Source organism: Cetorhinus maximus, chromosome 2 (assembly GCF_964194155.1).
Source record: "Cetorhinus maximus chromosome 2, sCetMax3.hap1.1, whole genome shotgun sequence".
Classification (NCBI taxonomy): domain Eukaryota; kingdom Metazoa; phylum Chordata; class Chondrichthyes; order Lamniformes; family Cetorhinidae; genus Cetorhinus; species Cetorhinus maximus.
This window is the reverse complement of record NC_135880.1, coordinates 115,503,519-115,518,598: the sequence shown is the minus strand read 5'-3', so window position 1 is coordinate 115,518,598 and position 15,080 is coordinate 115,503,519. Positions and strand designations below refer to the sequence as shown.

General features: G+C 43.4%; 1 protein-coding gene across 4 annotated transcripts in view; it reads right to left on the bottom strand.

The window, feature by feature from the left end:
* The window catches only part of syk (spleen tyrosine kinase), a 177,997-nt gene that overhangs the window by 25,115 nt on the left and 137,802 nt on the right, over nt 1–15,080 (bottom strand). For all 4 annotated transcript variants that reach the window (XM_078568677.1, XM_078568698.1, XM_078568693.1 and 1 more), the window contains 4 exons: nt 13,004–13,094; nt 4,418–4,595; nt 3,519–3,722; nt 450–639 (listed from right to left, as the gene is read on the bottom strand). In XM_078568677.1, the coding sequence (XP_078424803.1) occupies nt 450–639; nt 3,519–3,722; nt 4,418–4,595; nt 13,004–13,094 (663 nt within the window). The remainder of the gene's footprint in view (nt 1–449; nt 640–3,518; nt 3,723–4,417; nt 4,596–13,003; nt 13,095–15,080) is intronic.

Sequence of the window (15,080 nt, the reverse complement as noted above, 5' to 3'; positions counted from 1 at the left end):
AGAATGTTAAGATCAAGCCAGTTGAAAGCTTCATCACTAAAAATGGAGTTGGAGGAAGTTGGATTTAGGGGTGGTGCAGGGACGCAAATGAAGTTATAGCAGGAGGTGCAGGCTGTGTACGCTAGAATATAGGGCTTGGGCAAACTGCAAAGCCACATGGGGCATAACTGTGGAGGAATTGCAAATATAAACTCAAAACATTCAAATGCATATATATAGACAGGCATGCTTCTTTAAAGGTGACTGATCCATTACACAAGTGAGAAATACCTCAGTTTGCAGAATATAAAAGTTTTCTCCAAGAATTGATAAACTTTCAAACCAGCCAGAAGCTACTGTAGGTTTCACATTATGCCACACAGAGATTTGAATTCAAGTCAGTGAAATGAGTAATCATCAATGATATTTAGGAATGGTTGAAATCAGAAAAGGATTTGCTTATGACTTACCTTGTAGTAATTCTCCTCAGAGTTTATGGCCTTCGACAGGCCAAAGTCACTGATTTTAGCATAATGCTGAGTTACAAGAAGAACATTCCTCGCAGCCAAATCCCTGTGAACATAGTTTTTCTCTTCCAAGTACTTCATACCCATGGACACTTGATGTACTAATTCAACTATGTTGGTTACGCTAACATCTCTGAAAATGTAAGATATTTTTATTAAAATGTTGTTTGAGTAGCTAAAACAAAATAGCTTCATCATCAAAGAATTACATAAATTACAAGGATTACAGCACTCAGATCCTAACAGCAGATTTTCCTACTTGTGCACCTCAGATTTTCTATTTTTATTGCTAGTTTCTTGATTTTTTTTTTGCTTTTGTGCAAAGGTGATGTATGAGTAGGATATGGTGCAGGAGAAGATCAGGTAACAGAGTTTTAGATATGGTGGAAGTTTTACTGATGTTGGAAAGTTATGATTTTGGATAGGATAACTTTGGAATAGTTGAATAGGGAGGTGACAAAGGCAAGGAGGGGGCTGAAACAGGAGCTGAGGTGTGCCATGTTATGAAAGTGGAAGTGGGCTCAGTTTATGAGGTCAGCAATACAGCTCTGAGTTGAACTGGAGATCAAGATTAAAAGCAATCATTTTCAGTCTGGAGAAATGCCAGGACAGGCAATGGATTTGGTAGGGAACAGAGTTTATAGTGGGGGCCACTATAATGTCACAGTAAAAGGACAATTGTTAATCCTGTGGCTTGTTGCCCACAATCAAGGCACACATAAGAATACAGGTTCCAAATTGTGGCAAATGAAGGCCTACCTATGGCAACTGTCATTTGCTTTGAACACAAATAGAGTTGGGAGAGAGTCTGAACTTGTTTTTAAATGCAGTCTTTAAGCCCATAATGTATCAGGACCTGCAATAATCAACGTAACTAGTTACTGTGATCTGTTTGTTAACAATGTGTGCTCTTCTGCTTTGTTCTTTAAATAGCTGAGCAGTGCATCAGGAGGAGGGTGCGCAGAGTTGACTTGTCAAAATACCTAATTTTTCAGAAGTGTCGTTTTGTACTTTGCTAAGTACTACTTAGGTTCTCTCTAATTTTTCTTTGTTTTGCATGGTTTGTTTGTTGCATTTCGGGATCCCCTTAAGATTGTTGTATGGTCGTGCAAGAGCACATCTTAACGACAGCAATATAGTGCCTTTAACAAAATAAAATGTCCCAACACATTACACAGGAGCATTATAAAACAAAATTTGACACCAAAGCACCTAAGGAGTATTAGGGCAGGTGACCAAAGCTTTGTCAATTAGATAGGTTTTAACAAGAGTCTTAAAGGAGGAAAGAGGGGTAGCAACGTTTAAGAAGAAAATTCCAGAGCTTAGGACCTAAGCAGCTGAAGGCACAGCCACCAATGGTAGTGTGATTAAAATCGAGGGTGATCAAGATGCCACAGATATCTTGAACTGCCACAGATATCTTGGGGGCTTGTGGAACTGGAGGAGATCAGAGAGATCGACAAGAGAGGGATTTGGAAACAATGCTTAACTGGGAGCCAATGTAGGTCAGTGAGCAAAGGTTAATGGTTCATCAGAACTTCGTGAAAGGGTAACTTGGTGAGAGTAAAGAAATGGGAACCAGAGTTTTGAGTGACCTCAGGTTTATGAAGGGTAGAAAGCAGGAGGCCTGCTAGGCATGTGTTAGATTGTCAAGGCTAGAAGTAATAAACACACGGGGGAGGATTTTCCCCTAATCGGGCGGGCACGGCGGGCGAGCCCGGGAACGGCCGCGAGACTGACCGCCGTCCGTGATTGGCTGGTTGGCCAATTAATGGCCAGCCAGCGTAAAAGGCACGCTAAGAGCTTCAGCGTAGGGATGGGGGCGGGAGAAGCGTGTGCGCTAAAGTGTGCACATGCGCGGGGCGGCGCACACTGACAGCTCCCTGAAGGCACAGAGCTGCTTCAGGGAGCTGAGCGGTTTTAAATACGAAAATAAACTTTTTAAATGTGAGATAAACATGTTCCCACATGTGGCTCAGTCACATGAAGAGGGACGCGTAAAAAAGGATGTTCAAAAATTTTATTGATTTTTTAGTAAGCGTTGGAAACCTCATCCTGCCCGTGGATGAGGTTTCGTTAAAAATGCAAAGGCCGAATGGTTGAGAGAGCAGTGAAAAATGCAGCTTAATTATTTACTTAAGGGCCTTAATTGGCCTCTTAATTGTCAGTGGGTGTGCTGCCGCTTCTCGCGCACGTCCGCCGACCAAAGGATCGTGAGAGTGTGAGATGACGTCAGGACGCTCGCCCAATGTCACCGTGCACTATTTCTCTCCCGTTCGGGTCGGGCACGCGCCTGCCTGTGGGACAAAAAGTTCGGCCCATGGGTAAGGGTTTCAGCAGAAGAGGAGCTGAGGCAGAGGTGGGGTTGGACGACTTTACCAATGTTGAAATAGGTGGTCTTAGTAATGGTGTGGATGAGTTATTGGAAGCCCACCTCAGGGTCAAATATGACACCAGGGTTGCAAACAGCCTCGTTCAGCCTCAGACAGTTGTCAGAGAGAGGGACGGAGTTGGAGGCCAGGGAACAGAGCTTATGGTGGGAACTGAAGACGATTGCTTTGATCATCCCAATATTTAATTAGAAAAAATTTCTGCATATCCAGTACTGGAAGTAGGACAAGCAGTCCGGATAATTTAATAACAGTGGGGTCGTCAAGAGAAGTGGTATCATCTTAAAGGCATCTTAAAGGGAACTTTGATTATACATGGCCTGTTTGTTGCACTGCATGATATATTCAGGATTGCTGTGTGAATACTATTTGGCTATTCAATAATAACATTCCTTACAAGGAACAAATGTAATAGGGTTTGATATTTGGGATTCATTTTATTCAGATTCAGAAGCAGAGTAATCCAGATTAACCATGTGAAATTAATGACATTGCAGATCTGCAAAATACTGCACTTGAATATGTGATTGAAAACCTTCATGCTGCCAAACCTGCAGGCAACTATTTGAGTGACTTATTATAAACTGAAACAGCACAACATACAAAGAAAAATTGGACTCACCTGTGAGCCTGTAGAAATTTGTTCAGTTGGCCTTGTTCTGCGAGTTCCATCACCAGCATCAAACACTCCCATTCACATATGCCAATCATGCGGACAATGTAAGGGTTATCAAGCTGATGCATGAAGTTTGCCTCCTTCATCAGCTCATCCTTTACTGCAGGATCATCACTCTTCAACACTTTTACTGCTACACTTATATTTTTCCTGTTAAAACAAATCAAAAAACAATGAGGTGAAATTTAACTTGTAGAGGCATGTGGTCTTGGGAACAGGTGGTGGGGGGAGGTGGGGTTAAAAGGGTGGAAATTGACAAGGTATCAGAAAGCGTGTTGCAACTTGTCAACATTTAATTGCAGTGAATAAGGTTGCAAACTCCTTGGGATAGATGTGTTGCCAATTTTGATCTATTTGATCTCCATAAACCAATCACCCTAATAATGACATTATTAAGATAATGCAATATTGAATTTTCCTTTTTAATCATGAAAATATGATTTAAAATAATTTATTACCTATTGTAATAAATTATTGGATTAACCCTACTTAGTGCTTATATGCTTTACTTGTTAATTTAAAAGCAAAATACTGCGGATGCTGGAAATCTGAAACAAAAACAAAAATTGCTGGAAAAACTCAACAAGTCTGACAGCATCTGTGGAGAGGAATACAGAGTTAACATTTCGAGTCCGTATGACTCTTTTTCCAGCAATTTTTGTTTTTGTTACTTGTTAATTTGATTTGCAGAGGAGACATCTGACAGATCTTGAGAATTAAGTGATCTAGTGACAGCCCTTTAGCTAGTTAAAATATAACCATTAGGAATCTGGAGATATCTTTTATCTTGCATTCTTTGTATTTATCTCATGTCAGCACGTTTCATCTAAATCAGAAATACTTACTTCCTCATTTTGTAGACTCCTTTCTTTACTGTACCAAAGTTACCAGACCCAAGCTCCTTTTCTTCCAATATAAGGCAATCATTTTTCAAGTATAGCGTCTTTTCCTGCAGCTCATCAGGGTCGGCATATGGACTTTCATAGACATTGGTATCCATTGGCATGGCATCTCTTTGAGTACCTGCATTATGACAGAGATGTATTCAATGCTAACTGTTATTATGTTAACCCAGTGTACTTATACTGCAGTTATTAGTTTGGCATGAACAGCATTTTTACAGTAGGGTGATTTGGCAGCACCAGGTTATAATGCTCACATGATGGTCTCTGATGCCTTTGAATATGTACATGCTATGCTTTAATTGTTGGGTTTTTGACAAACAGTGCAATTTCTAAGGTTAAAAAAGAGCTGATTGGTTAGTTGACTGTGAAAGTGAATTTCAAACCATTTGACTTCATCAGAAAAGTCAGGTCTCTTTGGGTCTTCTACTGAAGTTATAATGGACAATCAGGAAATCATGGAAATTCCATCCCCCAAGTGTGTTTAGTATCAGAAATGTCTTGCTGGTTCAAGTCACCACTTAACCATCATTTCTGAGGATAAAACAGAAATATTACAGGCAGGTAACTTCCTCCTTTACTTATTTTTAAACTATTTGTCTAGCAAGCATAAAACAATACCATGGAATGTGGGTTGTGATTTATGCTCATAATTCTCCTTTCAGCAAGTTCTTAATACCAGGCAGCACAGTTAGTGGAGGTGCAGACTAGAGAAAAAATACTCACCCATGGTTGCTGGGGCTGCAGATGGGAATAGGGGCATTGGGAGAAAAACCACTGGGTGCTTTACTTGAAGAAAGAATGGTATTGACAAACCCATGATCCCAATTTCAAAGCTGTGTAAGTGGGTGGGTTTTGAATAAGCTAAAATCCCATCACATTTTTCTGATTCCCCTTCTATGGACATGTTGCAGAGACACAAAAAAAATGGAACATTTTAATTTAAATCAGGATATTTTGTAAATAAAAAAAAATAATTATAAAATCCCTGTCTTGCCAAGAATGATAATTTAATCCATGCAATGGAAGGCTTGAATCAAATCAAATCAATGCAGCATATGTAGTAACCTGACACCTGAGGCTAGCAGGATGCAATATTCTAGTACATGACTAAGATTGACTAGTCAACCAGCTCATCGATAGGAACCTTTTATTCTTTCAAGGGATGTGAGTATCACTGGGAAGGCCAGCTTTTGTTGCCCATTCCTAATTGCAATTTAGGAGGTGGTGGTGAGTCATCTTCTTGAACTATTGCATTCCATCAGAACATAAGGTCATCATAAGAAATGGGAGGAGGACACCATTTGACCACTTGAGCCTGCTCCGGCATTCAATAAGATCATGACTGATCTGATTATGACCTTAAGTTCACTTTCCTGCCTGACCGGATACCCTCGACTCCCTTACAGATCAAAAATCTAACTCAGCCTTGAATATATTCAATGACCCAGCCTCCACTGCTCTCTGTAGAAGGGAATTCCAAACACTAATGACCCTCAGAGAGAAAATTCCTCTTCATCTCTGTCTTAAATGGAAGACCCTGTATTTTTAAACTGTGCCCCCTAGATCTAGATTCTCCCACAATGGGAGACATCCTCAGAGCATCTACCCTGCCACGCCCCATCAGAATCTTCTATGTTTCAATAGGATCACCTCTCATTCTTCTAAATTCTAATGAATATAGGCCAAACCTGCTCAAATTATCCTCATAAGTTCATCCCAGGAATCAGCCCAGTGAACTTTCTGTAAACTGCTTCCAATGCAAGTACATCCTTCCTGAAGAAAGGAGACTAAAGTTGTATACAGTACTCCAGGTGTGGTCTCACCAATGCCCTGGCAGTTTTGTAGCAAGACTTCACTGCTTTTAAGCTCCCTTGCAATAAAGGTGGAAGGGGTCATCAACAGTGCTATCAAGTGGCACTTGCTTAGCAATAACCTGCTCACTGACGCTCAGTTTGGATTACACCAGGGACACTCAGCTTCTGACCTCAGCCTTGGTTCAAAATGGACAAAAGAGCTGAACATCTGAGGTGAGGATGACTGCCCTTGACATCAAGGTAGCATTGTACTGAGTGTGGCATCAAGAAGCGCTAGCAAAACTGGAGTCAATGGGAATCAGGGGTAAACTCTCCGCTGGTTGGAATCATACCTAGCACAAAGGAAGATGGTTGTGGTTGTTGGAGGCCAGTCACCTCAGTTCCAGGATATCACTGCAAGAGTTCCTCAAGGTAGTGTCCTAGGCCCAACTATCTTCAGCTGCTTCATCAATGACCTTCCTTCTATCATAAGGTCAGACGTGGGAATGATTGCATAATGTTCAGCACCATTTGCGGCTCTTCAGATACTGAAGCAGGCCATGTGCAAATGCAGCAAGACCTGGACAATATCCAGGCTTGGGCTGACAAGTGGCAAGTAACGTTCATGCCACACAAATGCCAGGCAATGACCATCTCCAACAAGAGAGAATCTAACCATCGCCCCTTGACATTCAATGGCATTGCCATCACTGAATCCTCCACTATCAACATCCTGGGGGTTACCATTGACCAGAAACTGAACTAGACTAGCCGTATAAATACTGTGGCTACGAGAGCAGGTCAGAGGCTGGGAATCCTGCAGTGAGTAACTCCTGACTACCCAGAGCCTGTCCACCATCTACAAGGCACAAGCCAGGGGTGTGATGGAATACTCTCCACTTGCCTGGATGAGTGCAGCTCCAACAACACTCAAGAAGTGTGATACCTGGGCAAAGCAGCCCGCTTGTTTGGCACACCTTCCACAAACATTCACTCCCTCCACCGCCGTTGCACAGTGGCAGCAGTGTGTACCATCTACAAGATACACTACAGAAACTCACCAAGATTCCTTAGGCAGCACCTTCCAAACCCATGACCATTACCATCTAGAAGATGCAGCAGATACATGAGAACATGACCCCATGCAAGTTCCCCTCTAAGCCACTCACCATCCTGACTTAGAAATATATTGCTGTTCCTTCACTGTCACTAGGTCAACTTCTGGAACTCTCTCCCTAACAGCACTGTGGGTGTGTCTACACCACATGGACTGTAGTGGTTCAAAAAGGCAGCTCACCTTCCCAAGGGCAACTAGGGATGAGCAATAAATGCTGGCTTCACCAGTGATGCCCACATCCCGTAAATGAATTAAAAAAGTCAACATTCCATTTGCCTTCCTAATTACTTGATGTACCTGCAAGCTAACGTTTTGTGATTTATGTACAAGGACACCCCGATCCCTCTGTACCTCAGCATTATGCAATCTCTCTCCGTTTAAATAATATTTTGCTTTTCTATTCTTCATGTCAAAGTGGTCAACCACACATCTTCCCACATTATACTACATCTTCCAAACTTTTTCCCACTCACTTAACCTATCTAAATCCTTTGCAGACTCTTTGTATCCTTCTCACAACTTGCTTTCCTACCTATCTTTGTATCATCAGCAAATTGAGCTACAATACAGTCAGTCCCTTCATCCAAGTCAGTAATATACATCATAAATAGTTGAGGCCCCAGCACTGATCCCTGTGGCATTCCACTAGTAACAGTTTGGGCAGGATCTTCCAGTCGGCGAACAGGGGCGGGGTCCGCTTGCTGACGCGTAAAATGACACAGGATGGTGTCGGGTGGAACTCCCGACGTCACTCCGCGTTATTTCCATTTTCCGGTCAGCAGGGGCGCAGCCGAGTCAGCTGCGCACCTGCTGACCTGTCAACAGCCTATTGAGGCCATTGAAAAACTAATTAACCTCATTAATGGACCTGCCCGTCCAACCTTAAAGTTGGCGGGCAGGCCGGGAGCCCTGATGGGCTTCGGAAAAAGCATGAAACCTCATCCAAGGGCGGTATGAGATATCATGAGGTTATTTAAATTTTTATTAAAGGTTTCAATAAAAGTTATGGACATGTCCCAACTAATGTGACAGTGTCACATGAGAAGGCATGTCAGGGAAATTTTTTTTATCATTTGTGTTACAAATTTTAATTCCAAGCCGATCTCCCTGAGGCAGCACTTGGCCTCAGGGAGGTCAGTGTGCTCTTTCACGCGCACATGCGAAAGAGCATACTCCCGGCTGAGGGAATCCCACCCTGCCTACATAGGGAGCACATAGCGCTTCTGAATGGACGTCACACTGGGTGGGTTTTAATTGGCCCGCCCACGTAAAATGGCGGCGGGTCCCCAATCAGGGGCACTAATCGGAGGCACGCCCGCTCCCGCACTTCTCCCCTGACGGGGGGAAAAGTTTTCCCTTTGTCAACCTGAAAATAACCAATTTATCTTGACTTTGTTTCCTGTAAGATCCTCTGTCCATAATATATTGGCCCAAACCATGCATTCTTATCCTATGTCATCACCTTATGTGGAACCTTTAAAAATGCCTTGAGAAATCGAAATACACTACATCTGGTACCTGCTCATACACTCTGTTTATTACATCCTCAAAGTACTCTATTATATTTGTCAAACATGATCTCCCTTTCACAAAATCATGTTGACTCTGCCTGATTGTATTGTGGTATTGTAAATGTTCTGCTACTACTTCCTTAATAATGGATTCTAGCATTTTCCCAGTGGTAGACGTTAGACTAACCGGTCTGTAGTTTCCTGCTTTCAGGCACTCTCCTTTCTTGAATCGAATGTCGCATTTGCTGTTTACCAATCCACTGGGCCTTTCCAGAATCTAGGGACTTTTGGAAGATTACAACTAATGCATCCACTATCTCTGCAGCCATTTCTGTTAAGACCTTAGGTTGCAGGCCATCAGGTCAGAAAACTTGTCAACCTTTAGTCCCATTAGTTTTCTTAGTATTTTTTCTCCAGTGTTTGTGCTTGTTTTAAGTTCCTCCCTCCCTTTTGCCTCTTGATTTTCTACTATTCTTGAAATGCTTTTTATGTCTTCTACAGTGATGGCAAATACAAAATACTTGTTCAAAGTCTCTGCCTTCCCCAGTCTCACCCTCTAAGGGCCTAACACTTAGCTACTCTTTTCCTTTTTATAAACTTAGAGAAGCTTTTACTTTCTGTTTTTATATTTCTTATTAGTATTCTCCAATACCCTAATTTCTCCCTCTATTATGTTTTAAGTCATCCTTTGCTGGTTTCTCATTTTTTTCTCGATCTTCTGGCCTACAGCTAATCTTCTACATCTTTTCTTTGAATTTGATACTATCCTTAACTTCCTCTGTTAGCCACAGATGGTGGATCCTTCTCATAGAGTCTTTCTTTCTCAATGGAATATATCTTTGTGGAAAGTTATGAACTATCTCCTTAAATGCCTGTCACTGCATTTCCACCATCTTATCTTTTAGCCTATTTTCCCAGTTCACTTTAGCTAACTCTGTCTTCATACTCTTGTAATTGCTTTTATTTAGGTTTAATGATTACTGCAGCATCTTTTTCACAGGCCTCCATTAGTTCTTCATTTATACTCTATCCTACAGTGTAGCTACTGTTAGGCGGTCTATAAGCTACTCCCAGCAGTGACTTATTTTCTTTGCTATTTCTCATCTCCATCCAAACTGATTCTTCATCTTGACTTTCTGAGCCAAGGTCATTTCTCACTCCTGTACTGATCTCATCCTTTATTAAGACAGCCACCCTACTTCTTTTCTCCTTCTTCCTGTTCTTCTGGAATGTCAAATACTCCTGAATATTCAGGTCTCAGCCGTGTTCACTTTGTAACCATGCCTCTGTAATAGCTGTCATATCATACTCATTTATTTCTATTTGTGCTATAAATTCATCCATCCTGTTATGAATGCTGTGTGCATTCAGATAAAGAGCCTTTAATTCTGTCTTTTTACCATTTTTCCCTACACTAACCTTATCTGCTGGTGCATTCTTATGTTTGTAAGTTCTGTCCCTTCCTGTCACACTATGGTTACCATTATCCTTATCAATACTCTGCACTATTGCTTTGTCCTTTCTTTTTAACTTTCCAAATCTCCCCTCATGTGAACCCTCCCATCCCCTTCGTACCCCCCCACCACTGACCCACACCTCCAAACCTCTCCCCCCCCGCCCCCCCCCAACCCCCCACGCCCCCACAGCACTGTTGGGAAGGGAGTTCCAGGATTTTGACCCAACAACAGTGAAGACACAGTGATATAGTTCCAACTCAGGATGGTGTGTGGTTTGGAGGGGAACTTGCAGGTGATGGTGTTACCATGCATCTACTACCCTTGTTCTTCTAGGGGTAGAGGCCCCAGAATCACACAGTGCAGAAGAGGTCCTCCGGCCCATCGAGTCTGCACCGACTACGTGAGAAACACCTGACCTACCTTCCTAACCCCATTTACCAGCACTTGGCCCATAGCCTTGAACGTTATGACGTGCCAAGTGCTCATCCAGGTACTTTTTAAAGGATGTGAGGCAACCCACCTCCACCACCCTCCCAGGCAGCGCATTCCAGACCGTAACCACCCTCTGGGTAAAAAAGCTTTTCCTCACATCCCCCCTAAACCTCCTACCCTTCACCTTGAACTTATGTCCCCTTGTGACTGACCCTTCAACTAAGGGGAACAGCTGCTCCCTATCCACCCTGTCCATGTCCCTCATAATCTTGTACACCTTGATCAGGTCGCCCCTCAGTCTTCTCTGCTCCAACGAAAACAACCCAAGTCTATCCAACCTCTCTTCATAACTTAAATGTTTCATCCCAGGCAACATCCTGGTGAATCTCCTCTGCACCCCCTCCAGTGCAATCACATCCTTCCTATAATGTGGCGACCAGAACTGCACACAGTACTCCAGCTGTGGCCTCACTAAGGTTCTATACAACTCCAACATGACCTCCCTACTTTTGTAAAGTTTGGGAGTTACAGTCAAAGCAGGATTGGTAAGTTGCTGCATTTCATCTTTTATGTGGTACACACTGCTGCCACTGTGCGTTGGTGGTGCAGGGAGTGGACATTTAAGGTTTTGGATGGGGTGCTGATCAAATGGGCTGCTTTGTTCTAGAGCTTCTTGAATGCTGTTGGGACCACAAACATCCAGGCAAGTGCAGAGTATTCCATCACACTCCTGAATCAGATGGTGGGCAGTCTTAGGGGAATCAGGAGGTGGGTTACTTGCTGCAGAATTCCCAGCCTCTGACCTGCTATTGTAGTGACATTATTTATTTATTTCCCTTGCCAGACAAACAGCAAGAAGATTATTAATGATCTTTGCTGATATATTGTTCTATTTTAGCTGGTTAAACTCCAGTATCACTGTGCACCAATGCAGGTCCCTGAGTATTGATGCTCCCAACTTGTGCCTGTTCTCTCCCTTTAGGTAAGTGCGTCATGGTCACTGCAGGAAGAGAATGGCCTATAACTTCTGTGTTCCCCAGCGTTGGATATGGGGGCTATCACAAAAATACACTGGGGAATCCCTATGGTACGTTCCTGGTTAAGGGTTTGTACAGCAAATGCCCAGAAGTGCACACTTTCCCTGGACAAGTGTGTTGCGCTCGGAACCATCCAAAAATGCGGTTTAAATCACAAACTTCAGATAGTTCTGCCGGGGTTATACCAATAGTTACCCCAGAAAGAGTTAGAAGAATTAAAACCTCTTCTAACTTCTGAGTAACTATTGTAAAGAACCAAACCAACCCCACGGAACTCTCCCACACCCTGGCCCTGACACCCCCCACCCCCAAACCTCCAACACCCTCCACCCTCCGACCTCCAACATCACCGCCCCCCAGCATCCGACACACCCGGAACTCCGACTGCCACCCACCCCCTTCAGACCTCGGACCCCCCACCAACCCCCAGCTTCCCCCGACCTCAGGCCCCATCTCACCCCCCATGGACTTCCGACACCCCCCGGGCTTCCAACCGACTCCATCCCACCCTCCCCAGACACTGCCAACCCTCAAATCCTATCCAGTTACCTTAGACACTTACCTTCCCCTGGCCTGCCAATTTCCCTGGCCCTTTAAACTTACCTGCTTTATGGTAGCTAGTGCCATAAAAAAGGGGCATGGTCTCCTTGAATCCGTTGGAGCTACACTTCGCTGGGGCCTGTGAGGTGTCTTTCGCTGCAGGCCCCAAGCAGCTCCAGCAAGCGGAAGTGGCCACGCAATTTTCAAGATCAGGCAAGTAGGTATTTATTTCTTCTAATTCATGTGGGCCAGCACTTTCCAACTCTCGTTGGAGGTTACGGCCCAATATGTTCTCCATATCAGGCAAATAACCTTGAATAGATTTTTCAGTACTGCGAATTGGAAATTCTTATGTAAACTGATGGATTTTCACATGTGTTAGACAAAAAAAAGGATTTATAACGTAGTTAGATAGGCGTTTTTTTCCTTCTGGTTAGGGTAAAGCCTAAGCAGTGCTGCAGCCTGGCACATCCCTTCTGAAAACCTATTATGATAGCCAATGTCAAACCAGCCAAGAGGGTGAAAACAGCCTCATTTGCATCTTTTTGCAAGTGTGCTTTTTCAGTCATTTATTTTCTTCTATTACAGCAGAATAAATAGTTGTAATGGTCAATAATTGAAAACAATATCATGGCTTACCTGCTCCTGCTCTTCCAGCCAGTCTATTGGGCCTGGTCATGTATGGGTTAAGGTTTGCTGCACTAGCAGAGCGATCAGCCATGGATGACTTCTAAACGAATATAAACAATAATAAGGAGGGCATATTTCAATTTATTTATTTGTTAGTGAGAGGTTTATTGTTATTAACACAGTTAACAAAGGGGAAAGAAATCTCACAACTGTTCTACTCTAAGCATGTAAATAAAGCATGTGCCACAATTCTTGTCAGTGCCTGATATGCCAGCTCAGTGTAGAGAAGTGGATGAAAGCAGAAGTGGAATAACTAAAAAGTGGAAGAATCAGTGAAACGTCACCCAGAGCATAATTAAAAGAACAAATACTAGATTATTTTGAGAAGAGCTTTACTACGATGTAATTTAGTTCTGTTTCATTTTATTGATCTGAAATGTTAAATCTGAAAATCAGGTTCAAAATAATGGACCAGAACTTCCACAGAATGGCAGTCGGAGTCAGGTTGCCACTCCGTTCCTACATTCCTCCCTGAATTTTTTTTTGATTCTGTTTTGCCCAACTTTCTGACTCAGGCTGGGTGTGATCTGGGCAGTGCAGCATGTGCCTGGGGCCTAGGATCGAGGGCAGATGGGGGGCGGGGGGGGGGGAGGTTGCGGTGGGGATGGTCAGGTTGGGCCTCATGGGTGTGGGGTCAGGTTGGGCCTCGGTGTGGATGTCGGGTCAGGTTGGGCCTTGGTGGCGGGGCAGTGAAAGTCAGGAGTCGAGCCTTGTGAGGGGAATCCCAATTGGGGGGGGTCATTGGTGGGGAGGGGAGGAAGAGTCCCAAGGAGAGGGAATCCCATGGAGAAGGGGGAATCCCATGGGGAGTCTTTGTGGGGGAAGTCCCGTGGGGAAGTCAGTGTGGGTCCGTACAATATTTACCCAGATGTTAGAAGTGATTTTAATCCTTCTAACTTCTCCTGAGTAACTATTGATGTGGAACAGTCGGAACCATCCGAAGTTTGCAATTTAAATCACATTTTCGTATGGTTCCCAGTGCAAAGCAATTGCCCAGGGGAAGTTTGCACTTCCCAGGCAATTGGTCATGTAAACCTTACCTGGGAACCTCTGGGATTGAGAGGGTGGTTCCCCAGTGCATCTTTGGGGTAACCCTCCAGATACACTGCCCTGGAACCAGAAGTTACAGCCCAACATAAATGGGGAAGTCTTCACTGTGACTAGGGTTGCACCTGAATTTCTTGGTGGACTAGTAGAAGCTGGTGGAGTACTGCTCTGGCAGGGATATATTACAGTGAGGAATGGATCTTCCTAGCATCTTCCCAACTCACCCTCACCCCTGTGTACTCTGCAATTTCTCCCTGAGCCCTCATCAAATTTATTTCCCACAAAATAAAATATATGATATTCAGAAACTGTCCCACCATCTGCTCCTTCAACCTTATTCTTATTCAGTCCTGACCACCAAAGTTCCATATTGGTCTCATCCCACCTTTCCTTTTCTTCAAATATTATTCCCATCCCTTTAAAACCCCTTTTGTGCTATTCAACTCTCAATCCAACAAGTAGTTCTGGATTAGTTGAAACCTCTTACACCACATTATTGACTAAACTATCCTGTTCATCTCCCAAAAATACATGCATCTCTGACACCAAACGTATAATGCTTCTGAGTACTCAATCTGGTTGCAACATTCAACGTTCAACCTCATTTGTCTCTTTTACTCATAGCTAAGTGTTCTCTGTCACATTGAGCTCGTTATCATGATTGGATGTTACCACTCACTTCTCTATCTCATCTCTTCATGATGAAATCTTTGTCCACATGATTATCATCCACTGGGATAAATTTTCAAATGTTTTCCTTAACGGTTTCCCCATTTTCACCCTCCACAAAATTCAGCTAATCCAGAGCACTGCTGTCCCAATATTTCCACACCCATTTGTTCCCTCTACCCTAGTAAACCAACATTAAGATCCTGTTGGATCCAGTGCCCTTTGGTTTGCTGAGGCAAAAGGATCCGGGCTGCACGCTTGTACTGGGGTGACCAAGTTGATACAGACACAGAGAACATCAGGAGATAAT